At 41.6% G+C, this 27457-nt stretch overlaps 1 protein-coding gene across 1 annotated transcript in view; it reads left to right on the top strand.

Moving 5' to 3' along the window:
• GLI3 (GLI family zinc finger 3) overlaps window positions 1–27457 on the top strand; it is a 286095-nt gene that overhangs the window by 165329 nt on the left and 93309 nt on the right. The window contains exon 4 of the mRNA XM_060020203.1: window positions 3125–3230. Within this exon, the coding sequence (XP_059876186.1) occupies window positions 3125–3230 (106 nt within the window). The remainder of the gene's footprint in view (window positions 1–3124; window positions 3231–27457) is intronic.

Genomic DNA, 27457 nt, shown 5'->3' on the forward strand with positions numbered 1-27457 from the left:
AGCCTGCGCGTCCGGAGCCTGTGCTCTGCAACGGGAGAGGCCGCAACAGTGAGAGGCCCGCGCACCGCAAAAAAAAAAAAAAAAAAACGCCATGTAAAATGATGTGTGGGAAAAACCTTAGCAGGTGTGTCAGACGGTATGAATGCTTAATTTACACCCAGTTCTAGTAGGTTTATTCCTCCAGGTTCCAAGAGCCCATGACATGTATTAAGTTTGAAGTCTGCTGGAAACAACCGTGTTCGAATCAGCGGTGACCACTAACAGGCGAAGAAGAGAAAGAACTAGGCTTGCGTGTGCTCGCCATCTCCCTGACCCCCGATCCCCGTGACCTCAGGCCCACCTGATCCCGAATGCCAATGATTCATTTGGGCCTGTTCGAAATTTAAAATCAGGAAACATTCACTGAGTAGGTGTCAGACTTTCAAACTCATGAAAAAGATTACTCCACTCACTTTTACGTTGTTTTAGGAAAGATACATCATTTTCTAACAAAATGGTTAAATGAAATAGGACAATTTGGGCTCTGCAGGACATTGCTGGGTAAACTTTTCAACTTAGCACACAAACTATCAAGATTTGTGTTACCAAAAATACCAATTCCAACATCCTCTCATATTAAATCCTAAGTGGTGCATTTAAAATATAAATGATGTTTTCATATGGACTTTATAAAATGTATAAAGTGTGATCAGGCAGTCAGCACATCCCTCACCTGTTGAATTTGCAGCATCGTTGTACGTTATGATATCATGGTGACAGTGATGAGACATTACTAAGATACTTCCTTTTCTCCCTTGTATCGCTCCCTCCCTGCTTTATCGTATAACAAGCACAAAATACAGTGAGGAATTGACATTTTCAGTGCTGTAGAACCTCTTCTTCTGGGTTCTAAATCTGGTTTTTTCTCCTAACCATATTCTTAGATTCTCAAAGGAAGGCAACAGGGGAAAAGTCTCAAAAAAGGAAAGTAAGACATCATAATTATTATTTTTTAAGTTCTTTTGTTTACATTCTAAAAGATGCTTGTTGAAGGAAATTTGGAAAAAAGAGAAATGTATAGGGAGGAAAATGAAAACCACTTGAGTTCAACAAACACATGTATAATGGTCACCCCCAGGACTTAAGGAAGTTCACAGTGGGAGGTGCAGTCACACCCTAATCTATGTTTGATACGCCCACTCCCCTGCCCCGCGTGGAGGTTCTGTGTCACTTTTCCATCCGTCGCTCAGAGCCTGTGTGCAGGGCGTCATTTGGAATTGCCTTTGCCGCCTACCACACTAGGCAAAATCTTCAGACTTTTAGCAGAAGCTCAAAGCCCTTCTGAGGCACGTTTGGTGTACACGTCAATTCCTGGGAGTCTTTCTTGAGCAGCAGCGACATGATAGGTACATGCCGGCTTCCAGGACGACCACATGTGGAGGGTAGCATTTGCAGCACGAGTTCCGAGTTCCTGTATGTTTGCTGTCTTATCGGGCTCTGAGCCGTGGAGGCTCACCTCTTGATTTTGGATTTCTTTACTGCTTCTTGAAACTCAGGAAAAACTTTAGTCTCGGTGGTGCTTCTCATGGTAAAATCTGGTAAAACTATTTTCAGTTCTTGCAGTGAATTACTATTTAGAAAAAAAAGCTTATTTTCAGATTTGTCAGAGGTAATCAGGGCGAGTAAATGGAGGTGGAGAACTATTTTAAGTACGTGCATACACGGGAACCCCAAAACAGTGATGGCTGAGAGCGGGAGGGGAGGCTGGTGTGGGACCCAGGGGAATGCTGGGGCTGCAGGGAAGGGATCTTCAGTGTGCGCCAAACCCCCCTCTGTCAGGCTAGGTAGCATTTCTCTGGCCAGCCTATACATTTGCTGTCCCTGTGTTGGGATTCCGGAGGCCTGACCTAGAACAAGATGGAGGGGGAGCATGCATTTAAAATTTTAAAAAGTGTGTGTGGGGCTTCCCTGGTGGCGCAGTGGTTGAGAGTCCGCCTGCCGATGCAGGGGACGCGGGTTCGTGCCCCGGTCCGGGAGGATCCCATATGCCGCGGAGCGGCTGGGCCCGTGAGCCATGGCCGCTGAGCCCCTGCGCGTGCGGAGCCTCTGCTCCGCAACGGGAGGGGCCACAACAGTGACAGGCCTGCGTACCGCAAAACAAAACAAACCAAAAAAAGTGTGTGTGTGTGTGTGTGTGTGTGTACACGTGCCATGGATTCTCGCAGGGACTTTCGTTTTTTTATTTAACATCTTTATTGGAGTATAATTGCTTTACAATGGTGTGTTAGTTTCTGCTTTATAACATAGTGAGTCAGCTATACATATACATATGTCCCCATATCTCCTCCCTCTTGCATCTCTCTCCCACCCTCCCTGTCCCACCCCTCTAGGTGGTCACAGAGCATGGAACTGATCTCCCTGTGCTACGCGGCTGCTTCCCACCAGCTATCTGTTTTACATTTGGTAGTGTATATATGTCCATGCCACTCTCTCACTTCGTCCCAGCTTACCCTACCCTCTCCCTGTGTCCTCAAATCCATTTTCTACACCTGCGTCTTTACTCCTGTCCTAGCAGGGACTTTTGAACATGACTCTTTTCCTTACAAAGCATCATGGGTATGGGAGAAATGAAAGCTAGTAGTGATATTACGTCTTTGTCTGAAACTCTCTTGACAGTGTCATTTTAAAATTAAAAAGTGGGGAATTCCCTGGCGGTCCAGTGGTTAGGACTCTGTGCTTTCACTGCCGAGGGCCCGGGGTTCAATCCCTGGCTGGGGAGCTACGATCCCACAAGCCGCGTGGCGAGGCCAAAAATAAAAATTAAAAATAAAAAAGCGTCTTGGAGTCTGTTCCTCTTGGCTTTGTGGCGGCCCTTGCCCTCTGGCCGGCCTCTCGCAGGGTAGAAGCACGTGTTGTTTCTCTTTCTTGCTTTGCTGCTTGCGTCCAAGTTGCATCCAGAGGCTTTACTGCCTCGGGTGCTGGTATTAGTATCTGCTTGGTTCTGAGCTGTAAAGAATTCTCCCACACATTCTTCAGGTAGATTCGGCATCAGTTGTGAAGACTGTGTTAGCAGTGTGGTTTCATGGATTGGCATTCCATTTCAGAGGGTTCCATTTATACAGGCTGTACTTTCTTTCTTTTTCAGACCCTCCTCATCTCTTTCCTGCATTCCATCCTCCCGTACCAATCGATGCAAGACACCATGAGGGCCGTTACCATTACGATCCGTCTCCGATCCCTCCATTGCACGTGTAAGTATTACCACTTTACCCGTCAAAGAAACAGCACAAAATTCTGGCTTTCACCATCTCAGGATTTTTGTTACCAGCACAGCTACTGGTCTTTGAAGATGTGATAGAAGTCTAAGATTTACTTTTGAAATACAGCAAGCCTGTATGTTCCTGGACTCACTGAAGCAAATCCCCGCTGCTTCCTGAAGAATGCCTGTCACACTAGGTGGCTGGCAGGTATTTCTTATATAGTTTTGCTGACATGTGTTCCGTGGGCTATAAATACTAAATTAAAAAATTGGGCCTAAAAAAAAAAAAAAATTGGGCCTAATGGAAGGTTACCACTCAGGATATGTATTTGGTCGAGAGCGGGTGTGAAGTTTTTCATGCTCCAATGTCTGTTACGGGAAGGTCCTGTTCCAGGGATGAGGATGCATCATAATGAAATGTTCATGGTAAATTTTCATAGCCCCTGTGGTGTGTACACCAACGGTCACTTGATTGATGGGAACGTCACCCAAACAAAATGGCAAATGTGATCGAGCACATAGTTTACACAAAGATAAAAGGAGAGAATGGGGGTTATAACATACATTAGAAAAGGAAGAAGAAAAGCCAGATATCATATATGAGGCTAAAAAAAATGATACAAACGAACTTATTTACAAAACAGAAACAGGCTCACAGACCTAGGAAACAAACTTATGCTTACCAAAGGGGAAAGGTGCAGGGGAGGGATAAATTGGGAGTTTGGGATTGACGTATACACGCTCCTATATTTAAAATAGATAACCAACAAGGACCTACTGTATAGCACAGAGAACTCTGCTCAATATTCTGTAATAACCTAAATGCGAAAAGAATTTTAAAAAGAATAGGTACATGTATATGTATAACTGAATCACTTTGCTGTACTCCTGAAACTAACACAACGTTGTTAATTAACTAGGCTCCAATATAAAATAAAAATTAAAAAAGAAAAAAAGGAAGAAGAAAATATCCTGGAAATTAATGTGATCTTACTCAGGTTAGGGGGGAAAGATGATCAGGTAGTCAGGATAGCCCTCACCTAAACTAAAATGGTCTTCGTTTGCAGTATTGTCCAGAAACCTGATATATACTACAACAAGGGGAGTCAATCTTCGGGAGCCGCTGACCGTTATGAATGGCCTTGATTTTACATTTAGTCATATCTGGTAATCACCCTTCATTCTGAGACAGTAAAGTTAGAAAAGCCCCAACAATACTTTGAAGAATACTGCTAGTTATTTGGATGGTAGATTGCATCTCCATGGCTCTTAGTTATAGCTGTGTAATTACATATACGCCAAAGAAAAATGAAGTTGTTTTAAAACAAGTCCTCCTCTGTGAACAGAATTAATTGATATTAACAACCCTAACTATATGCCCAAGTACACATATAATATTTTATCCACAGTTTTCTGGATCTATCTCCCATTACTGAATTGTAATTTCAGAGCAGATTTGCCTGGAGGTAAGTCATAAATCTGTGTTCAGATTTCTATAAGCATTAAAGGAGAAGTGGATATTTAGGGAGAGAGAATGCAGAAACTTGTGACTTTATTCTTCAACTTTTCACTAGAACACAAGTAAGTATTTACAGTCTTCTAAAGCCTGCTAAAAATACACTCAAATAAAACCAAGATGCCAATTGAAAGCCCCCTAATACAAAGGGAAGGAAATTATAATTTCAGGCCGAAACCTGCTATGGAATTCATCCTGTTCTACCAAAGTTTTGCAGTACAGATGGGACCACAAGGGTCTCAGACGAGGATCTGCCCTGTGGTACAGAGCCAGCAAGGGCCCACCGGGCCTGGGAGATGCAGATGATTTCTCCCAGACTCCAGTCTCTGAAGTGCTGAAGTAATTTAAATCAGATTTTCTATGGGATTTCAGAGTGCTTCACTCTTAAAAGTTCATCTTACAGAGAAATTTCAAAAAGTGAGTTTATATGATAGAATAAACTAGTTCCTCTGCATTCATTATGGTTTGCCTTGTAATTCAATTCAAATATGAATTTATCAGTAAAAATCTCAAGTCTTGGTTCTTTGGCAGAATGTAAGAACAGCAAGCCCTCGTATAGATCACACTGTATGTTCTAGGCCCTAATTGCTGTATCCAAAGAATTAGCTCGCTAGAGATAAAAACACCACAGGATAAGGCAGGTCAAGTTTGGAGAATCCTAGGGGAGAGGGCTGCATTTTCTGCAGGACTGCTGAGCGGGGATTTTTATAGATTTTAATATAGTCAACCCTTTGTGTCTTCCGGTTCTGCATCTGAGGGTTCAACGAACCTTGGATTGAAAATATTGGAGAAGAAAATTCCAGAAAGTTCCAAAAAGCAGAACTCGAATTTGCAGCACACTGGCAACTATTTTCAGAGCATTTCCATTGTATTAGGTATTATAAGTAATCTGGAGGTGATTTAAAGTATCCAGGAGGATGTTCATAGGTTACACGCAAACACTGTGCCATTTAATATAAGGGATTTGAGGATCCACGGATTTTGGTATCCGTGAGGGCTGTGGAACCAGTGCCCTTCAGATCCCGAGGGATGGTCGTCCTTCCTGCTTTTTCAGCCAAGCTTTAGGATAATTTTGGAGCAATTGACTAAATTGTTCTCTAGCTGCCTAAATGTTTAGTTACCAAAGATTCATGATGTACGGCTTGTAGATAGTCCTGAGCCTCCCAACACACGCTCTGGAGGTGCTAGGGGAGTGTCATTGCTGGGCACAGGGCGTGCTGAGCACGTGCTTCGTGGTCTCCTGGGACTGCTCGGCGTAGCGGGGTCCTGGGTGGAGACACTGAGCTTTTGGAGTAGGCTCTGGGAAGCTAGGGTCAGTCTCACCTCTGTGCCTTATAATGTGACATTCTGTCTGTATCACCCTCAGTGGTCTCCCCTCCCTGCTTGGCAAACACTGGTCAAACTCCTCAGCCTCAAGGCCTAATTCAAAATCACTTCTGCTGGCTGTCCCAGAAGCTGTTCCTCAGAGAACCTTGTGTGCCTTTATCGCAGCCAAATCCTCTTGCCTGGTCAGTTATTGTTCAGCGGTCACTGCCCCTGCTAGATTGCAGGCATTGCCTAACCCTCGGCCAGGCACTCAGTAAAGCATACTCAGTAGACCTTCAAGGTCATTTTAGGCGTGGAGGGTAATCTAGGCAAATATAGCTTGGTTACTAAAATCTTAGAAGCGCATCTTTGCCAAGGGGCTAAAGCAGTAGCCTGGAAAAATAAAATGATTTTATCTAGAAGCTGAATTCCAAAATGCTTGTTTCATAATTAGCTTCTAGAAAATGAGATCAAGTGAGCTTACGGAGTTTTCAGAATAAATATTTTTAATTATAAGTAGACAACATCTGGGGATATTCTCATTGTTTCGTGCACAGGATTGTTCTTGTGGTGTCAACTTCAACAATTAAATTGTAAGTCTCCTGAAACAGGATGTGTGTTGATGATGGAAATGCCAACAGGTCTCTGTTTAGAAGGATGGCAGACACTGCGATAATGATGCTATCGTATCCTATCATTAATGATTCTATTGAAAGAGGTTTGTAAATTGCTCCTCTTTTTAGATAAACCAGCCTGTATTAAGGCGTCAATGATATGGTGCAGAATTAAATTAGAATCTCAGAAAATGAAATATGCTCTGTATTAGCTGTTTGACACTTAATTTGCCTCTGAATGAGTACAGGAAATCACAAATTAACCTGCCTTTGTTTTTCCAACCATGGCTTATTAGGTGTTAGAACAACTGCAATTACAGCCTAATAATAACCACCAAGCCTTATAAATATGTACGGAAATGCGTCAGTGTGTGTTAAAGAGCCCAGTTTGTTAAATGGAATGCCTTTAGCTTACCCGATTTACTGTCACAGTGTTCTCCAGAGTGTATGGTCAGGCAGTGTTAGACAGAGTATAGACATTTAAATTGTTACCAATACAGTACTGGAAATAATGTTAGAATGTATTAGGATTTCCTTTCTTAACTCGAAATCATGAATTCAGATGTGGGATTTCTAAGGGGGACGTGGAACGTCAGTGTCATCTTTCCCTGAGTTGTCATGTAAAGGTTGTCAGAAAAATGTATGATTCCCGCCTTATGTTTATTTAATTCAAGTAGTTTGAAAATTAAGAAACACTGGATATGGGGAATGTTCCCTTTTCTTCTGAAAGTTATTCTCCACGGAATTCACCAGAACTTACGTTCAACAGCTAATTGGAGTGTCTTGTTCTCTCTCAAATCATTTGCTTTGACCACAGAGTCCATGTTTTATTAAGCCATGTAGGAAAAAGTACAATGTTTTAGAAAAATATCAATGAGTATATTTTATGACGTTGCTGAGATCGTTTGCAGCGTTAATGATAGAACCTGAATCTGTAGCCACGTGGTCAAGGCAGAAATTTCATGTGGTTATTTCTACTTCTTGGTCTTCTCTCTGCTTCCTGCTCTGCACTGTTTCCATCAGGGCTGTGGGGTTGCATAACTCCAGGAGCTATCGTTGTAACCTACGGAAATTGATGGTGTTCTCTAGGCTAAGGATTACTACTTGTTTTAAAATTCCACTTGGAGACGCAGACATAGAGAATGGACTTGAGGATATGGGGAGGGGGAAGGGTAAGCTGGGACAAAGTGAGAGAGTGGCATGGACATATATACACTACCAAACGTAAAATAGATAGCTAGTGGGAAGCAGCCGCATAGCACAGGGAGATCAACTCTGTGCTTTGTGACCACCTAGAGGGGTGGGATAGGGAGGGTGGGATACGCAAGAGGGAGGAGATATGGGGATATATGTATACGCAAGAGGGAGGAGATATGGGGATGTATGTATACGTATAGCTGATTCACTTTGTTATAAAGCAGAAACTCACACACAATTGTAAAGCAATTATACTTCAATAAAGATGTTGAAAAAAATAAAATAAAATAGATAAATTTTAAAAATAAAATAAAATAAAATTCTACTTGGAAATTTAGACAATGGGAATATTACATCCCTCTCCACTAGAAACAGTTGTATCTTCAAGTGACTACTTTCACATTAATGAAGAAAGCGCTCTTTCTCTTGCATTTTGAGTGTGTGCTTTTTTTTTTTCTTTGCTTTAGTGTTAGAATGCATTTAAGCACGCTTACTTTTGAAAGTAATTTTTTTGTTTGTTTTGTTTTGTCTTTTGGCCACACTGCACGACGCGCAGGATCTTAGTTCCCTGACCAGGGATCGAACCCGTGCCCCCATGCAGTGGAAGCACAGAGTCTTAACCACTGGACCGCCAGGAAAGTCCCCATAATATCGATCTTTTCCATACAGGTTTTTTGAGCCCAAGTTTCCCCATTTATGGACCAATATGAATTGCGGACTGTCCGTCTGCTTCTGCTGAGCTTGGCAATTCATTTTTAAAAGCAGGATCAGCCTCAGTTACTAACTGATTACAATAATTCAAGCCCCACAGATCTTGACAGTGGAGCTGAGAGCTACCCTTGTCTCGTGCTGTGGATGCGAGCAGCGCTGCATCCCAAGCCAGCACTCTGACAGTCTGTCGCACTTCACCATCCGCTTAACTAATTCATTTTACAAAATCAGCTTCATCTCTTCTCTCCTGGGGGAAATGAGTACTCGTGTTCTCTTCTACTCAGCAGCTCTTTCTTCTCTGAGTTGAGTCAACGTGCCTCTTTCCAAGGCTGCCTGACTCACTGGAATTATCTCACCAAAGTGTGAAGAGCTGCTTCTCCCACTAAAAGTGGTCCACTTCCTGGCCCCTGGGGAGAGGACAGGACACGGTAGATCATTAATATGAGCTGGGAGAGAGAGGGATTTGGAAATAAATGAGGCTCCCCCCGCCGCCACCATGGTTATGACTGCCTTTTAGGGTTCCGAGCAGGGACACCAGTAGCAAGTTTGGAGTAAGAATAAATACATTTCTTTCCAGACAGAGGAAGCGCTAGGAAAAGATAGAGTATTATGGTAAAAGCTTAGAGAAAGAAAGTGGAAGTGGATGACCAGAACTACTACTCAGTTTCCCTCCGTCCTCTCCTCCCTCCCTGGATTCAGCACCTTGTGTGAGTTGCTTAGTGGGAATTCATCTAATAATCATTCAAAAGCAGCCTTCAACCTAGCCATCTACTTAAAACTTGGTGATGGGCTCATAATACGTAATAGTGATTTCATTATTTTCATTCACAGGGAAAGCCTCCAGTAAAAATGTAGAGATTGTAAATAGAGCTGCAGTGAACATTTTGGTACATGACTCTTTTTGAATTTTGGTTTTCTCAGGGTATATGCCCAGTAGTGGGATTGCTGGGTCATATGGTAGTTCTATTTGTAGTTTTTTAAGGAACCTCCATACTGTTCTCCATAGTGGCTGAACCAATTCACATTCCCACCAGCAGTGCAAGAGTGTTCCCTTTTCTCCACACCCTCTCCAGCATTTATTGTTTCTAGATTTTTTGATGATGGCCATTCTGACTGGTGTGAGATGATATCTCATTGTAGTTTTGATTTGCATTTCTCTAATGATTAATGATGTTGAGCATTCTTTCATGTGTTTGTTGGCAGTCTGTATATCTTCTTTGGAGAAATGTCTATTTAGGTCTTCTGCCCATTTTTGGATTGGGTTGTTTGTTTTCTTGTTATTGAGCTGCATGAGCTGCTTGTAAATTTTGGAGATTAATCCTTTGTCGGTTGCTTCATTTGCAAATATTTTCTCCCATTCTGAGGGTTGTCTTTTGGTCTTGTTTATGGTTTCCTTTGCTGTGCAAAAGCTTTGAAGTTTCATTAGGTCCCATTTGTTTATTTTTGTTTTTATTTCCATTACTCTAGGAGGTGGGTCAGAAAGGATCTTGCTTTGATTTATGTCATAGAGTGTTCTGCCTATGTTTTCCTCGTGCCCGTCATCGGATGAATGGATAAAGAAGATGTGGCACATATATACAATGGAATATTACTCAGCCATAAAAAGAAACGAAATTGAGCTATTTGTAATGAGGTGGATAGACCTAGAGTCTGTCATACAGAGTGAAGTAAGTCAGAAAGAAAAAGACAAATACCGTATGCTAACACATATATATGGAATTTAAGAAAAAAATGTCATGAAGAACCTAGGGGTAAAGCAGGAATAAAGACGCAGACCTCTTAGAGAACGGACTTGAGGTTATGGGGAGGGGGAAGGGTGAGCTGTGACAGGGCGAGAGAGAGTCATGGGCATATACACACTAACAAACGCAGTGAGGTAGATAGCTAGTGGGAAGCAGCCGCATGGCACAGGGATATTGGCTCGGTGCTTTGTGACAGCCTGGAGGGGTGGGATGGGGAGGGTGGGAGGGAGGGAGACGCAACAGGGAAGACATATGGGAACATATGTTTATGTATGACTGATTCACTTTGTTATAAAGCAGAAACTAACACACCATTGTAAAGCAATTATACCCCAATAAAGATGTTAAAAAAAAAAAATGTAGAGATTGAGCAAAACCTTGTGTTTGTATTTGGGGGCATAACTTGTTTGGAATATTTTAATAGTACAATTTAAAATTAACACAGGCAAGTCCTTTTCCCCCGTGTTTGTGCTCTACCGTAAACGTTATTGAGACTGATAAAGTGTGATGACATATCAGATTTCGGGCATACCTTTTTTTATTGTGCTTTGCAGGTATTTAAGTTTTTTACACATTGGAGGTTTCTGGAAACCCTGTACTGAGCAAGTCTATGGATACATCTTTCCAACGGCATTTGCTCACTGATAGTTAGCATTTTTTAGCAATAAAATATTTTTTAATGAAGCCATGCACATTGGCTTTTTCTTAGACATAATGCTATTGCACACGGAATAGACTACATTATACTGGAAACATAACTTTTATGTGCACTAGGAAACCAAAAATTCATGTGATGTGCTTTATTTCCTTTATTATGATCATTATTTCCTTTATTATGATCTGGGACCCATAATATCTCCCAGGTAGGCCTATACAGCAAATACCGTAGCTAACGTTTTGTAACACTCACCTCCACCCTCCAAAATAAGAAAAGAAAAAAGAAGAGAAAAGAGAAGAAAAGAAAATGAACTAGGTTATAATCACATCTCTTGGGGGCACAGACCACCTGTGTATGTCTTTGCATTTGCTAGGCTGAGCCCGTGCCTTTGCAGAGTGGCTCCTGGATAAATATTGTTTTCCATGGTGATAATGGGCTCTCCTTTTTTAGGCCAGTGCAGGATGACTGCCATCCTCTTTCTTTTGTTTTTCTTGGTTTACTTTGGTAGAGCGTGTCACCTCATGCCAACAAAGCTAGCACACTGAGGACTCAAAATCAAAAACTTGATTCCTTCTGAAGATGATGTTAATATAAATACCTACTGCAGTGTCAGATGCTCTCCACTGCCAAGTGAATTCCCTGATATTAAATTAGTTACTGGTTGTGAAGGTCTGAGGTCACCTTATGTGACTAGGTACCATTGAACTTAATGGCTGCTTCTCAGGCCCCTCACGTGGAAATAAAATTAATGAAATTATCAATCTTTAATTGATAATGTAATATGAATACCAAAATTCCAAATATAAGGGGGAAAAAGAAATGACAAGACCATTCACATAAAAAATACAATAATGGCCATAACTGACTTTTTTTTTTTTTTTTGCGGTACGCGGGCCTCTCACTGCCGTGGCCTCTCCCGTTGTGGAGCACAGGCTCCGGACGCGCAGCCTCAGCGGCCATGGCTCACGGGCCCAGCCGCTCCGCGGCATGTGGGATCTTCCCGGACCGGGGCACGAACCCGTGTCCCCTGCATCGGCAGGCGGACCCTCAACCACTGCGCCACCAGGGAAGCCCCCATAACTGACATTTTTGACTACTTACTGTGGGCACAATTTTAGAAACTTTACAAAACTATCTCACGTAGTACTTAGAATATTCAGCCCTAGGATGGAGTTATTATCACTAGCCTCCTTTCCAAGATATGGAAACCTTGACCCAGAGAAGTTAATGGTTGTGCCATTATTTAAACCTAGACATCAAACACTACACTCCTTGCACTTGACTTTCATCCTCTGCTCGTGAAAACGAACACTGGGGCCTTTGGTGCTCTAGTTTATACTTACTGGATGAGCCCAAATAGTTCTAACAATACCTGATAGGAAATTTTCAGTGTCACTGGCTGTCATCGTCTTCTGCAGAATTCTAAGATAGGAACATGGCAGTGAGGAGAAGAGCTGGAAGAAGCCTTGTCTGTAGCAAAACAAAACAGAATTAGATATACATCAAGGTTTGCTACTGTAGAACTTGTAACCCCCAACAGCTGGACATTTATATATCCAGCTACATGGAGTATTGGGTGAATTGTGATTCATCCACTTGGTAGAATATTGAAAAAAAACAGTAGCATTTGAGAAGACCATATGAACACATGGATAAATAATGGTCAGCGATTACAGCCGTGTACCCTATAAAATGTAAGCCATGTTGGATGAGATCATAACGTGTATCTGCCTGGAACCTTCTTCCCTAAGATGTCCATGGCTTGCTCCCTTACTTCATACAATTCCCTGCACAGGCATCTCCTCATCAGAGAGGTCTTCAATGAAGAACCATCTAATGAACAGGGATTGACAAACTATGGCCTGTGAGCCAAATTCGGCCCATGGCTTGTCTTATTGGAATCTAGTGACTGCCGCTTACTTACTATTGTCTATGGCAGCTTTAGCAATCAAGGGCAGAGATGAGCGGCTGAGATGAAAGACATGGCCCGCAAAGTCTAAAATACAAACTTTCCCAAGGCCTGATCTAAAATAACACCCCCTTTCTAGCCTCACTACCCGCTTTCTCTGCCTTATTTTTCTTTTTTTTATAAGTGATGCCATGCACCATATTTTCGACTTTCAGGCTTTCCCACTGCTATTCCCAACATTTCTTGTTGCATATCGTATCAGTTCACAAAAAAGAAAATAAGTCTTATTGTTTGGGTATCATTTCTTATGATCAACTGAAAAAATGTAAAGTCTGCCTCATTTTCAAGCACTACCGTAGACCACGTACATCCACAGTTCCCAGTCTAAGTATGAAAATATTGGTGAGTTTCAATTCCTAAACTTTAAAAATTTTGATGAGCTGGCGGTATCAATGCAGATGAACCCACCCACACTTCACTTTGCATTAAGAAATGAACATGAGGAAAATAAATGGTACTCCAAGGGCATACTACTTTTTTCTGTTTTGCAATAGTCCTTTCTTTAAAAAAAATTATTGAAGTATAGTTGATGTACAGTGTGTTAATTTCTGCTGTACAGCAAAGTGGTTCAGTTGTACATATATATGCATTCTTTTTCATATTCTTTTCCATTATGGTTTATCTCAGGATATTGAATATAGTTCCCTGTGCTCTACAGTAGGACCTTGTTGTTTATCCATCCTATGTAGAATAGTTTTGTCTTACAGCATTTCTAATGACTGAAATATTGAATTCGGTCATTGGTTACAGAGAAAGCAGGCCCTAATTATAGTGCATATTCAGAGAGTCTGAGAGCCAGCTTCTTGGATAAATTCCTGTGTTCTTTGTGCTGGGCTCAGCAGTCCGGCCGGGAGCAGATATTGACTGAAGGTATTCACGGCCACTGAACCAGAAGCTGCCAGCTCTATAGAGCCTGCCGTCCAGCCTGTTGCAGGGGCCTGGGGGGCACTAGACTGTAACAGACTTTTTTCTTTGTGTACAATGCTTCCACTCATGTTAAGCCTGGCTTCAAAGAAAACAGAAATTTACTGCCATCGTTGTATTTAGTTTTCAAAGTATGCTTTGGAGAAAATTGAACTTTCACAGAATTTGTCCCAATGGGAAGGCACTTTCCGGTTAGTTTTTAGGTGATAAATACCACCCAAACCCAAGCTGCCTGCAGCTCTTCCTCTGTGGCCATCCCTCCCTCACTTAGGTAACAGAACCTGCTTTTTCCAAACCTAAACAAAGACATGCCATTTCCTATAGCCGCTCAGCAGGCTGAGTTCATTTCAGACCCTTCCCCAGGGGAACAAAGGCTGGGGACACAGGGCTGCCTGTCACTCATTTCTTTTTGTTATTGCTGCATCTCCACCCCTGCCCCCAGTGAAATTCATACAGAAAAAAAAAAAAAAATACAATGTTCGCAGATTTGTTTCCAGGAAGCTGCCTGCTAACTTTTTGAATTCTAAGTAACAAATTAGCTAGATTTTTGCATCTTTGGTGATCCTAGCCAGCTAAGCGTACTAAAAGGAAAGAGCAAGAGGAAAGTCTGTTTTCAGACTCATCCTCTGAGTCCAAGGGTAGTGATGTGTTGCAGAACATGCATTAGATAACAGTATTGAAAATAAATTTGAAATAAATATATGGACCATTTTTAGTTCCGATGTGATCTTTGTCAGAGGCATATCGGAACAGTAATGGGCATCGTGACATTGCAGTAAAAATTAACCAGTTAAATGGTGCATTGGTCCCATGTTTACCTCCTGCTTTAACCCAGCGGAACTGGTGACACTGTATCAATGTTTGTAACACTGGTGTTGATAAACGTCAAGTGTAATGAGAGATCTATACCCTTCACCTCCATCTCTCCTCTCCCACGGTCTCTGTTTGTCTCCCTGTCTCTCTCTCTCTCCCTCCACACAGCTAGGGAAATTGAACTCAGAAGGGTAGGAAGTGGCAGGAACTGCCTTAGGGCATGAGAGTACAGTCCTCCCTTTGTATCCCTGGGGAATTGGTTCCAGGACCCCCGCTGGATACCAAAATCTAAGGATGCTTAAGCCCCTTACATAAAACGATATGGTATTAGCATAACCTATGCACATCCTCCCATAAACTTCACATCATCTCTAGATTACTTATAATACCTAATACAGTGTAAGTGTTAACATAAACAGTTGCCAGCATGCTGCAGTTTCCAAGTTTTGCTTTCTGGAACTTTACAGAAATTTTTTTTCCCCAAATATTTTCTATCCATGGTTGGTTGAAACCCATGGATGTGAAACCCCAGATACAGAGGGCTGACTGTACCTTTCCAGTAAAGAAAAAAAATAAGGATCTCTAATCCAAAGCTATAGATTTTCTAATATTCAACCACTAATATTCTGGGTAATGAAACATCCCACATGTTTATGAGTTATAGATATTTAAAACTTTCTTATCCAACTACAGAGAGATTATAATTTCATTAAAAATTTTGCCATTGGGACTGTTATAGGAAATAGGAACTTAGCCTCCATCTGAAAATCTAATTCATTAATACCAAAATGAATGAGCGGCAGGCAGTTGAAGGCATTCTTTTACAAGTTCACCTGTGAGGGTCCCTCAGCCCTGGTTGCTAGTGGGTACCTGTGAATAGTTCCTAAGGAACCTGACACCACCCACCCACCCCCCAGGCCCCAGTCATTCCTAAGTAGTAAGAGCTTCTGCCTGAGGGAGTTATATTAACTCAGTGCATTAAATAATTCCCAGGGCCTGACAAGGTTCATGTGTGTCTTCTACTACCTAGAATGAGTTTAGCACTAACTAGAGAATCACCATCTTCCAAATACATTCAAATAGTATTCAAATATTGCCAAGCTCACCAGAAGTGAACAGTATCTTTATTATGTAAGGTGGGAAAAGAGATGTACTGACGGTTAAATGACCTGCCAAGTGATTTGAAAAACAAATCACCAAACCCTGTTGCTTGAATATGATTTACATTTTGAAGACAGGGTCCGAAGAAAGCATTGCTAGCTTCCTAAAATGCTTCTTGCCTCTATTCAAAGAGATCTGTGACTCCCCCATGAACAAAATCCCCATCTTCCTAGCATACGTGGTTTTCAACATAAACTGTGCACACCCGTGAAAGTTTTCAGAAACAGATTCAAAGGTTAAATCAGGACAAAAGGCAATCAGACTTCTAAAGAGGTCTCTGATTTTTAAAGGTTTTTCCTACTGTATTTACCTGGGATATAACACATGAAAATTAGGATTATATGAGATTGTGTTAATATTAACATTTTCAGTTTCTTTAACGTAAGCGTTTTCTGTTATTTCACTATGCACACACACACACATATGTATACTCACATACATATATACATACACACACACTATATATATATATACACACACTCACATACATATATAAACACACATACATATATAAACACACACACACATATATATATTCATATACATATATACACACACTATATATATACACACTCACATACATGTATAAACACAGACACACATATACACCCCCAAAACACACACACACACATATATTCATATACATATATACACACACACTATATATATATACACACTCACATACATATATAAACACACACACATATACACCCCCAAAACACACATATATATATTCATATACATATATACACACACTATATATATATACACACACTCACATACATGTATAAACACAGATCCACATATACACCCCCAAAACACACAGATATATATATTCATATACATATATACACACACACTATATATATATTCACATACACATATAAGCACACACACATATATATATTTGTATACATATATACACACACACTATATATATATTTACATGCTCACATACACATATAAGCACACACACATATATTCATATACATATATACACACACTATATATATTTACATGCTCACATACACATATAAGCACACACACATATATATTCATATACATATATACACACACACTATATATATATATATATATATATATATTACATGCTCACATACACATATAAGCGCACACACACACATACACGGTGCTGACGTCTGTCCATTTTTCTCGTGGTCATCTCAGCCTGTCCTGGAGCTTAGCTGATAAAAGACTGCATGATCTCTTCTTCATGGAAGTAGTCAAGAGGAGAAAAGAAAGTCAGCCTGAAGTATTTTAATCTTGTTTTAATGATCAAAATCCGGTCACTCAGACTTTGGATTTCAGGGCTGCTGAGATACATGTATCAATAGTTACTGGATGGAGTGAAGAAGAGTCCAATTCAAGAGTTTGCCAGATGTCAGGGAATCGGGGGTATGGGGGTTGCTGAAAGCAGAGGCCCAACCTCAGGCCTAAGGCTGCACTGAGCTCTATGGAGGGATTCTCTCCAAGTCGACAGGCACCTGCACCCGGGTGGTGATGTCCCTTGCTGCTTGTGAGACTTTTCAAAGTGAAAGTCCTTGAGCCCTTCATGGTCTCTCTCCATCTCTGGGGTGTGCAGAGCAGGCTGTGTGTCTCTGACCAAGACGGGTCATACACTGGTGAGGGCCTTCCCGTGACCTGAAACACAGTCAGAAATTACACTGCACCATTTTTAATTTGGCTGGACTTCCCCACCTCCCCCCATCTTTGGACCCAGACAAACATAGGACTGTTCCGTTATTTTGATTATTGTTGTTTGGTGTTTCTTTGTTTGCTGGGAGGAGGAAGGTGAGAGGAAGTTGAATTGGAAAGACAGAAAACTAGAGTCTGGTCCCTTCTCCCCCAGTGCAGGAGGGAAACGTCCTTCAGGGTCTGTTTGCTTTGCAAGGGTGTTCTTTGATGAGGTCTTTGTCTGGGGGACCCCACTGAAGTCTCAGTGTACTCAAGCTTCAGAAAAGGCTATTGGCCCGTCTTTGTTTTCTTTGTTGAACTGTTTATTTTGCTTTCTTCCCACGAGCTTCCCTGGCCTCGCTCTGATAGCGCTTTTCTGCATGAATTACATTCCTCGGAGCCAAGTCTCCGAATTCTTCCAGCCCATTTGATTCCGGCCTGGGTGATTAGTCCACAGCTTCCAAGTGCCGTGGACCTCTGCTAAGCAGAGTGCTTGTGAGTGCCCCTAACACGGAGACCTAAAGACATTTTGTAACCTCATTAGCGAGAGTAGTGCTTCATTCTGGTTTAAAAACATAGACACAGACCTACTAGAGCATGGGCTTGAGGATATGGGGAGGGGGAAGGGTAAGCTGGGACGAAGCGAGAGAGTGGCATGGACATACATACACTACCAAACGTAAAATAGATAGCTAGTGGGAAGCAGCCGCATGGCACAGGGAGATCAGCTCGGTGCTTTGTGACCGCCTGGAGGGGTGGGATAGGGAGGGTGGGAGGGAGACGTAAGAGGGAAGAGATATGGGGACATATGTATATGTATAACTGATTCACTTTGTTATAAAGCAGAAACTAACACACCATTGTAAAGCAATTATACTCCAATAAAGATGTAAAATAAATAAATACATTATATGAAAAAAATAAAAACATAGCTGCTGTTGAATCATCGCTAGCTTGAAACTCACGGAAGGAGGGTACTAGTCCCTTCACCGTGACTCAGGCTCTTGAAAGAGGACAGTTCAGGTTCATATACTCATGCCGAATTCAGTAACATAAATTGTCCTGGGCCGGGTGGGAGGGAGCCCGCTAGCTCCATTCAAGTTAAATCTACATCTGGAATTTCATAATTATTTTGTACAAAATGCATGTCTGTGTAGAAATAACGAACAACAATCATGAAAATTATGCAGATATCCTAATCATAGCCGTTATATTTTCTTGTGCGTATATGTTTTCTGAAGTGCAATTTATGACTGAGACAGAGATGGGCAGTGAACAGACTTACGAATTACGGTTTTTTTAACCTCTACTAATATAGTTTAAATATTTGATTCTTTAATGAATTATGCCTTCATGATAGGTATTGTGAAAGCATTGCGATACCGCCAGAAAAACTTCAGCTGTCTTAAGAACAGAATTCTCTAAGGGGTCTGTTCACCTGTTTTGAACCATTTTTTAACCCATGAGAAACTTGACTCTGACACGCAGGTACAGGGAACCTCCATTTGTTGACAATGTGCCTGGAAGTGGTTTTGACTTGAAACTTCCCGAAAGAGGACCAAAGAGTTTTTCAGAGATGACTGAACATGCAATCTGTGATGAAAATTATATGCAGTGTGAATGCCCGTATAGACACAGAAGCTCTTCCTTAAGGAACTGGGGAAGGTCCCGAGCCGTGTGGCCAGGGCCTGGTTCCGGTTTCTTGGGATCCTTTATCTTCTTGCTGGTCCTGGTTCGAACTGAGCTCTTGGTGTCAGTTGGAATGGCTGCGTACTGCGGGGCCCAGTCTTTCTGTGAGAGTCTGTGTTCTCTTCGGCAAATAAATGCATCCACTCTGCGGGATCACGGTGCTTCTTTACACGGGGAGGATTTGTTTGGAAGATGGGAATTAAACCTCTTTTGGCTACAAGAGGCCCTTCCTCCTTGGAGTGGGCTCTGAAAACAGATCCCCCAGGGAGCCAAAACACAGCTGTTGGAATACTTCCTGTGTAACACAATGAAACATCCCTTACAAGTAGGACTGGATTACAGCTTTGCTGAGTAATCGCCTCTGAGCATTCCTCCTCTCCACCCAATAGAATGTTGGTGACATTAGCCCATGATAATGCTTTTTTTCCGGGTTTCAAAGTGTAATTCCTGAAAATGCCAACCTAACTCGATTCCAACCTAACTCGATTGGCTTCGGATGAGCCTCTGTATAAGCTGTTTTCACAATAAATGTGGGCCTCACTCATTTCCATCTCGGCTCTGCCACAGATCCACTGGGTCCTTGAACACGGGCCCTGACCTCTCTGGGTCTCCTTGTTTTCATCTGTGAAGTAAAATCATCGGATTAAATGATCTTTCAGATGCCTTCTAACATCCCACGGTTATGGAAAGTTGCGGTTTGTTCATGGTTTTTTTCCTTAGAAGAGGAATCTATGAAAACATCCTGGCCCTGATATGTACATGCCCACATGCCAGTTTTTTCTCCTACCCTCTTTCCTCCTGTGAAGATCTGCTGGGAGAGTCTTGCACAAACTCTGGTGGTACCTCCTGCTTTTTTCCCCACACTCTCTAGTGATGCCTTACACATCCCTGGGCCACCAGCGCACAGGGCCACTGGGCGCCTTGTGTGCCCCGTGAATCTGTGAATGTTCAAATCAATTCCCTTTGGAGTGAAAAGGTCACTGGAAAATCATACTGTCCTGGTTGTGTAAAAGCCTCAATAATGCTCAGATATAAGTGCATTTAAGCATGGATGCACGTACTTGTATTCGTCTTGGAGTAATTTTCCTTTGTGTTTACAATTATAGACTTGATTTGAATCCAGCTTGGGTATTTGCTATCAGATTACCTACTCTGTCCAAGCCCAGTTGAATTATTCAGTCCCATGTGAATCAAGTATTCAATGAAGGAGCAAATAGGTAGCACATAACACAGCCTCTGGCACGTCATAAGTATTTGACAAATGGCAGAATGACCGAACACGTGGCTATCACCATATTTAAGCCATCTATTCTAAGTTCATCACCTTTTAACATCTCTGAAATTGGAATGTATCTTACAGTCTGTTGTATTTTACGATTGCTACTGGGAAGTGGCAGTCGTGAGGAAGTTTCCAGTATCTCTTTTTTTAAATTTAATTTAGTTTCATTTTGTTAGTTTCAGGTGTACAGCAACAGGTATCTCAATAAACTTACTTTGCCTTAGATTTTCCTTTTTCTGCAAGTACTGCAGTGATATATGACAAAGCCTCTGTCCGAATAAGCCTGAAAGAACTCTTTTCATAAGTATAAAGTAAAAACTGAAGGTGATAAGGAAGAACCATCCTTCTGAGTGGTTCCTAAAATAATGCTGGGTCTTTAGATCAATAGCATCTTAGCTTTGATGAAATACAGTATAGATCATATATATATTGACTGGGTAGGTTTGTAATCAACCAAAAAATTATTTCATCGTCGAGGATTTTTTTCCCCCAAGAACCCAGCTGATGTTTCCTCAATGTTGTAATAAAGGACCCAGTTGCAGAGTGTAAAGTTAAAATGTAAAGAGAGTGTTTTCAAAATGCTCTTGCTGCCTGAATCATACGAAATGAAAAAGGAGGCCAACTTCAGCCTGAAAGGGTATAAAGCGAGGAAGTATATGTTGCCTGCTGGCTGTGTTGGTGTATTCGTGCAGATGCATAGCACGGGCTCTCAGAGGGTAAGACTTCATGATTAATGGTGTTTATTCTTGACAGAAGCCTCCTTTATTTATCTGCAATACAGTTTAGCGATTTTATCAGGCACCTGAATGAGAAATATTCAGTCATACCAATATTGCAGTGTAAATTGAGTAGAGTCACTTTTTATTATATCTTTCTGCCTTATCATCTGCACAGTAATTTTCTAGCAGAGGTTTGATATGGAAAGGCCGGATTTAGCTGTACTTGACACAAAGCCTCTTCAATTTCCCCTAAAAGTTCAGGCTGCTCTTAGAAATGTGTGTGTGTGTGTGTGTGTGTCTGTGTGTATAATATATAAACCCTCTCTGTTATCCAAGCAATTTCAGGATATGAAAGAATAAAGATAAAATGCACAAACCTGGATGGGAAAAGTGTTGTTAATATAAAAACATCTAATAGCCATGAACTCACTGGTAAAGCTCCTTTAGGGTTTAAGCTGAGGCTCAGTACCGAACCGTTCACATGGTCGCAATTTTTGCTCATCCATCACCATCCAAATCCAATCAGCGTAAAGCCAGACGCTTTCATTTCTCCAGGGAGAAATATCAAAGTTGAAGACCAGAGTGGCCAGGGGCAGGGGGACATCAGTCGCAGTGATGATGGCAATGCCATTCAAAAGAGGGAGACGCAAGAGGGAGGAGATATGGGGATGTATGTATACGTATAGCTGATTCACTTTGTTATACAGCAGCGACTAACACACCATTGTAAAGCAATTCTACTCCAATAAAGATGTTTAAAAAATAAAAAATAGAATGTGGGAAAAAAAAGGAGGGAGCAAAAGACATAGAAAACAAACTTATGGTGACCAAAGGGGAGCAGGGGGAGGGATAAATCAGGAGTTTGGGCTTAACATATACACACTACTATATATAAAATAAATAACTAACAAGGACCTACCATATATAGCACAGGGAACATATACACACTACTGTATATAAAATAAATAACTAACAAGGACCTACCATATATAGCACAGGGAACTATACTCAATATCTTATAATAACCTATAATGGAAAAGAATCAGAAAAAGAATATATATATAACTGACTCAGCTGTACACCTGAAACTAACGCAACATTGTAAATAACTATGTTTCAATCAAATTCTTTTTTAAAAATGAAGAGGGAGCAAAGAAGGAAAATGAGACTCAAGTGAAGTGTCACTAAATGTTCAAACTAAACTTTATTCAAGTTACAGACTTGGTCACATGAATTGTCACAGCTGCTCAAAGGCAGACGGACACAAATGATTTGAATCATAGAAAACGTTGGATTTTAGGACCAAAAGATACTTTGACCCTGGTGGGTGGAGTGGAGATCATCTCATCCAGATCCTCACGTTTTACAGATGAGAAAAGGAAAGCCCAAAGAGCTGTCTTCAGAAAGGCTGTGGTCCCATGCAGGTTCTCTGAGGGTAATCTGAACAGGTGATTTCCACACATCATATAGATATTCCCAGTAAGTTCAATCCATCCTTACTTGCGGTGTCAGAAGACTTGCTTTCATGGGGAAGAACAGAGTGCCGCAAGAGGCTGTGTGCTTCCTTTTCCAGTGGTCAGACGGGTTTTCAGCCTCTCATGATGTTATTCCCTTTGCCTGCAGCAAAGTTCTCCAAAGCCAGGATGACAAGAACCCTAGGACGTTGCTGTGTCCTTATGTAGAGCTTAATGCTTCTTTCCTATGGAATGATATAGACAAATTGTTCCCCCAGGACGTTAGATCATTAGATATACACCTTTCATATTTAACTTATTTTGGAAAAGTTTGACACCCTCAGTATGTAACTGAAAGTGGGGTCCGGCTGCTCACCGCTCAAAAGCCAATAAAGAGGCAAGGTTGGTGGAAAGGAAAGTTTGCTTTATTTTATAGCCCTTGAGAAGGAACTAAAAGTCCTTGACTACGCTTAACGACTAAATTATTATTATTTGGTCTCCTTTGACTGCTTTCCTTTGTTTCTCCATTTTCTCACTCCTCTGATGAAACTTATTTTTTGGCTAAAGTTTTCCACAGACAAAAGGCAGGCAGAGGACATGGGTTGCGGGGGCGGAGCAAAGACCATAGGGTCCTGTTCCATTTCAAGAAGGGTTAAAAGTCTAGAATATCAAGAAGCGTGCCTGGGATATAAAGTCTTGATCAACATGAAGTAGAGTCTCAGAAGATCTAATTCCAGTTAAATCGAAAGAGCGTGGCACTCTAAAAGGGCCTCTTACTTTCACCTTTACTAAGCCAGAGGCCCCTGGCAAACCTGGGGGGTCTTCTTCTGGAGGAGAGCTATTTAGATAATAATAGTTCCTTGATGGACATCTCTGTTATCACTTAAAATAGGGGTGATTTAAAGCATGAGGGAAAGTGTGAGTCAGAGGCATCTGGCCAAGGATGATAAGAGACAACCCAGTAAACACTCTAGTCTGTAGTTAACAGTCATCATCATAATTACAAGGATTATGATGATGATGGTCCCAGAGAAAAAGTCCACACCAGCTCCTGTCCTGGAAGACACACCTGAGCTCAACGTGCCAGACTGCTGTGGATAAAGGATTTATTCGAGCTGGTTCTTGAAGTAATGTTTACAAAATTATCGGTTAAAACAGAAGCCTCATCCCTCCTTGGGTCAGCATTCCAGATGCACCCTGTCTTTGTTATAAATGTCCTCCATACCATCTATAAGAGGACTCAACGTGAAGCAACGATTAAACTGTGGAACCTAACTTCCTGTTTCTAATTAATTATGTCCACTCAGTATCTGAAGCCTCCAGCTGGGAGGCTTCTCACTTAAATCCTGGGGCTCTTGAGATGTTTTAAGTATCTGTTGACGTTGAATGGTGGAAATTTCCAGGTAAATGATACAAGCACAGGCTTGTTTGTTTAGTTAATTAAATCAGCAGTTCTAATCGAATCTTGTGTACTACTTTACTGTCCTTTTTCCTTATACCTGACGGGTATTGTGGCTCAAATCCTACCAGAGGGTGTCATGGTTGATAGAATTCTATATTATCAGAAAACGTTAACACCTGAAGGAAAGAAAGAAAGAAAGGAGGAAAGAAAGAAAGAAAGAAGGAAGGAAAGGAGGAAAGAAAGAAAGAAGGAAAGGAGGAAAGAAAGAAAGTAAAAAGAAAGAAAAGAAAGGGAAGAAAGAAAATGTAACACTGAGGAACAAACGCCATAGGACCCAGAGATTTTCTAGATGCTGTAATTTCATGAGACTCAGTCCTTGGTCACTCCACACTGCTGTGTTTCAACATCTTTCTGTTTTGAAGTGTGTTTTCTTCTTGGAAAAGGACATTAGTTTGCCATTTTGCCTGCTGTTTGGGGGGTATTGGTAATTCATCAAATTCCAAACAATTCCAATCTATTAGAATCAGTGGAAAGTTGACAGGAATGTCAGAGAAATCAGACTTCGAAATTTTCGTCCCCTCATCACCACGTTTTCTTTTTTCATGGCAGTGAAGTTACAGAATAATCATGCCCTTGAATTTACTTTCAGGGGGGAAAAAAAAAATCCCATCCATTTTACTATGGTCAGGTAAAGTCACTAATCTCTTTGCTTTGTCCAAAGAGGTTTGGGGGGACCCTCCTAGATGACACCAAGGATGTCAGGAGAGCTGAACCCAGGCCGGCTCCAGAACTGAGGAAAGGAATGCACGAGGATGCAATGAAAGCAGCGTGGCTTTAGCCTTGACCACCCAGAGCTCTAGTAGCAACAGCAGCAGTAGGAATGAGCGTGTTGGTCACAGGGGCCAACATTTACTGAGAACTTACCACGTAACAGGTCCCCGGCTAAAGGCTTTATGTATATTTTCTTATTAAACATTAAATAGTATAGCTCTTAGGCTTCCCTGGTGGCGCAGTGTTGAGAGTTCGCCTGCCGATGCAGGGGACACGGGTTCGTGCCCTGGTGCGGGAAGATCCCACATGCCGCGTAGCGGCTGGGCCCGTGAGCCATGGCCGCTGAGCCTGCGCATCTGGAGCCTGTGCTCCACAACGGGAGAGGCCACAACAGTGAGCGGCCCGTGTACTGCAAAAAATAAAAAATAAAAAAAATAAGAAGGTCATTCTCAGATCCCTTGAAATGATGTTTCCCCATTAAAACAAATATTTCTCTCCCTTTCTCTCTCTCTCTTTTTTTTTTTGTTAAAGAAATCAACCATAGCCCTTGAATTCTCCCTCTGAGAAAATATTCAGCCTCTTAGCATTAACGTGTACATTAAGTGATGTCCCTTCACCTTCAGTGGCTACTTCTATCCAAATCTTATCTACTCTTGGTAGCACAGTTCATGTTGCATATTTTACGTAACCAGACCGCATCCTGGAAGGCTCCTGTTGACGCATTTTGACCCATCAGATAAGACTTGTTCTCTATACACTTTATGTGTGTGTGCCTTCGCCTCCCCCCATTTGACTATAAACTCTTGGAGAGCAGGGACCAAATGACCATATATTATGTTTCTTGAAATCCCCCAAAGTGCTAAAATCATAATGGATTCTTAGTAAATATATTTTCAATAAAATGTATATCGAATGAACATCTCATTGAAATATTCATCTGTGTGGTTATACATGTAGCTTTTCAAAATTGAAATCCAATATGGTAAACTTGTAAAAGGCCTAGGTCAGTTAAAAATTCATGGGAAATACTCTTTACCTGCAGAGAAGATGAAAATGAGATTTGAAACTGAACCATCTTATCAGCTAGCAGTTTCCCTGGCAGTTCCATGGAGCAGATATTTCCAGAGGTGTGGACAAGGTTAAGGGCTCGGAAAGTGATAGTAAGAGCCTCCAGGACTAGCAAAAGTTTGAGGAGGTTACCAGCCCCAGCCTGAAGGTGCAGGCAGAGGACAAGGGCAATGAGGGCTAGAGCCAAGGAAGAAGGGTCGCACTTGGGGAGCGGGGCCCTTGCGGGGAAGAATGCCAGCAGCAGAACTGTAACTAGTGGAAGGAAGTGAGGGGAGTTCCTACCCTGACTTGTCTCCCCTCTGCCCCCAGTTCCTGCCGGTGCATCTGCGTAGTGGAATCCCGAGGGAAAGGGAGCTTGCTGATTCAGACCACAGAGTGCAGCCTTCAGGGCATGCAGAGGTTCCGGGTTGAAGGCTGGCAAAGTGGGAAATAACCAGCACACCCATGTGTACATCGCAGGGGCGCGTGATGATTCCGGGGCAGCAGTTATCCGAAACCTCACCTTGAATAGAGAAAAAGACCAAGTTCAGGACTATGCAGATTTCCAACGGTGTCTGGTGTATGAGCCGCGGACATTTTCGTTATTTGTTTCTGTCGCTGTATGGAAAGCAACATGTTTTATTACAAATTTGGTTTATTAGAACTGTGCTTATTGAGTAATTAATTAGTTGATTAAAAATACATTATAAGGGGTAGCTCCCCTCTGTTGTCTGTTAAGCCACTACTTGAATATGAAGAGTGTGTACTTTTTACGGAAAGAACAAAATTAAACAAAAATTAACTTATGTAGAAAAAAAACCCCCAGCATCTCAGTCTTCGGGTAGTTGAAGCTCTCATGCGTACCGCAGAATGCAAGGGGTGTGTGTACATTTCCAGTGTTCCAAGCAACATGAAAGCGAATTGTAATAATCCAACCTATAAACCTTGCTTAATGCTCTCATAATGGGTAATGCAAGTGATGGAATACCGTGATTTTAATCTTGGCATTTTAGTAACCCAATAAGATAGATGAAAAGGCAGTAACAAATTAGATTATATAATGATGTTTCATTTTAACTAAGAAGTCCAGTTACTCTCTGCAATACATGTTGTTTTGTTTTTAAGTTTATCATAGTATAATGTTTAAAAGACTCTAATAAGAATCTCTACTCTTTTCATTGTAATCTATTTTCATGACCTTATAAAAGGATTAATCCAAAGTTAAATTATTTCCACAAACAAACACAAACTTTATATTACTTTATTGTCTTTGGGGAGAACATAAAAATAATTCCCATCTGCTTTCTTGTCTAAAGCTATACTTCATTTATCCATTGGGCGATATGGAAACAAAATGGCAGCCACGCCTTGGGTCTTCATGGCCTTGGGAAGACAGAGAGGGGGAAGCAGTATAGGGGACGTTATCCCTCGATGGGCAGGCTGGGGTCTTAAATGCATGAGCCAAGATGCAGGGGTCATGGAACCATAGCTCCTCCCCTCGGTGATGCTCTGGCCACCCAGAAAACCCTCTACAACTTGGACATCTTTTTCCT

The sequence above is a fragment of the Delphinus delphis genome, chromosome 9 (genome assembly GCF_949987515.2).
Source record: "Delphinus delphis chromosome 9, mDelDel1.2, whole genome shotgun sequence".
NCBI lineage: Eukaryota > Metazoa > Chordata > Mammalia > Artiodactyla > Delphinidae > Delphinus > Delphinus delphis.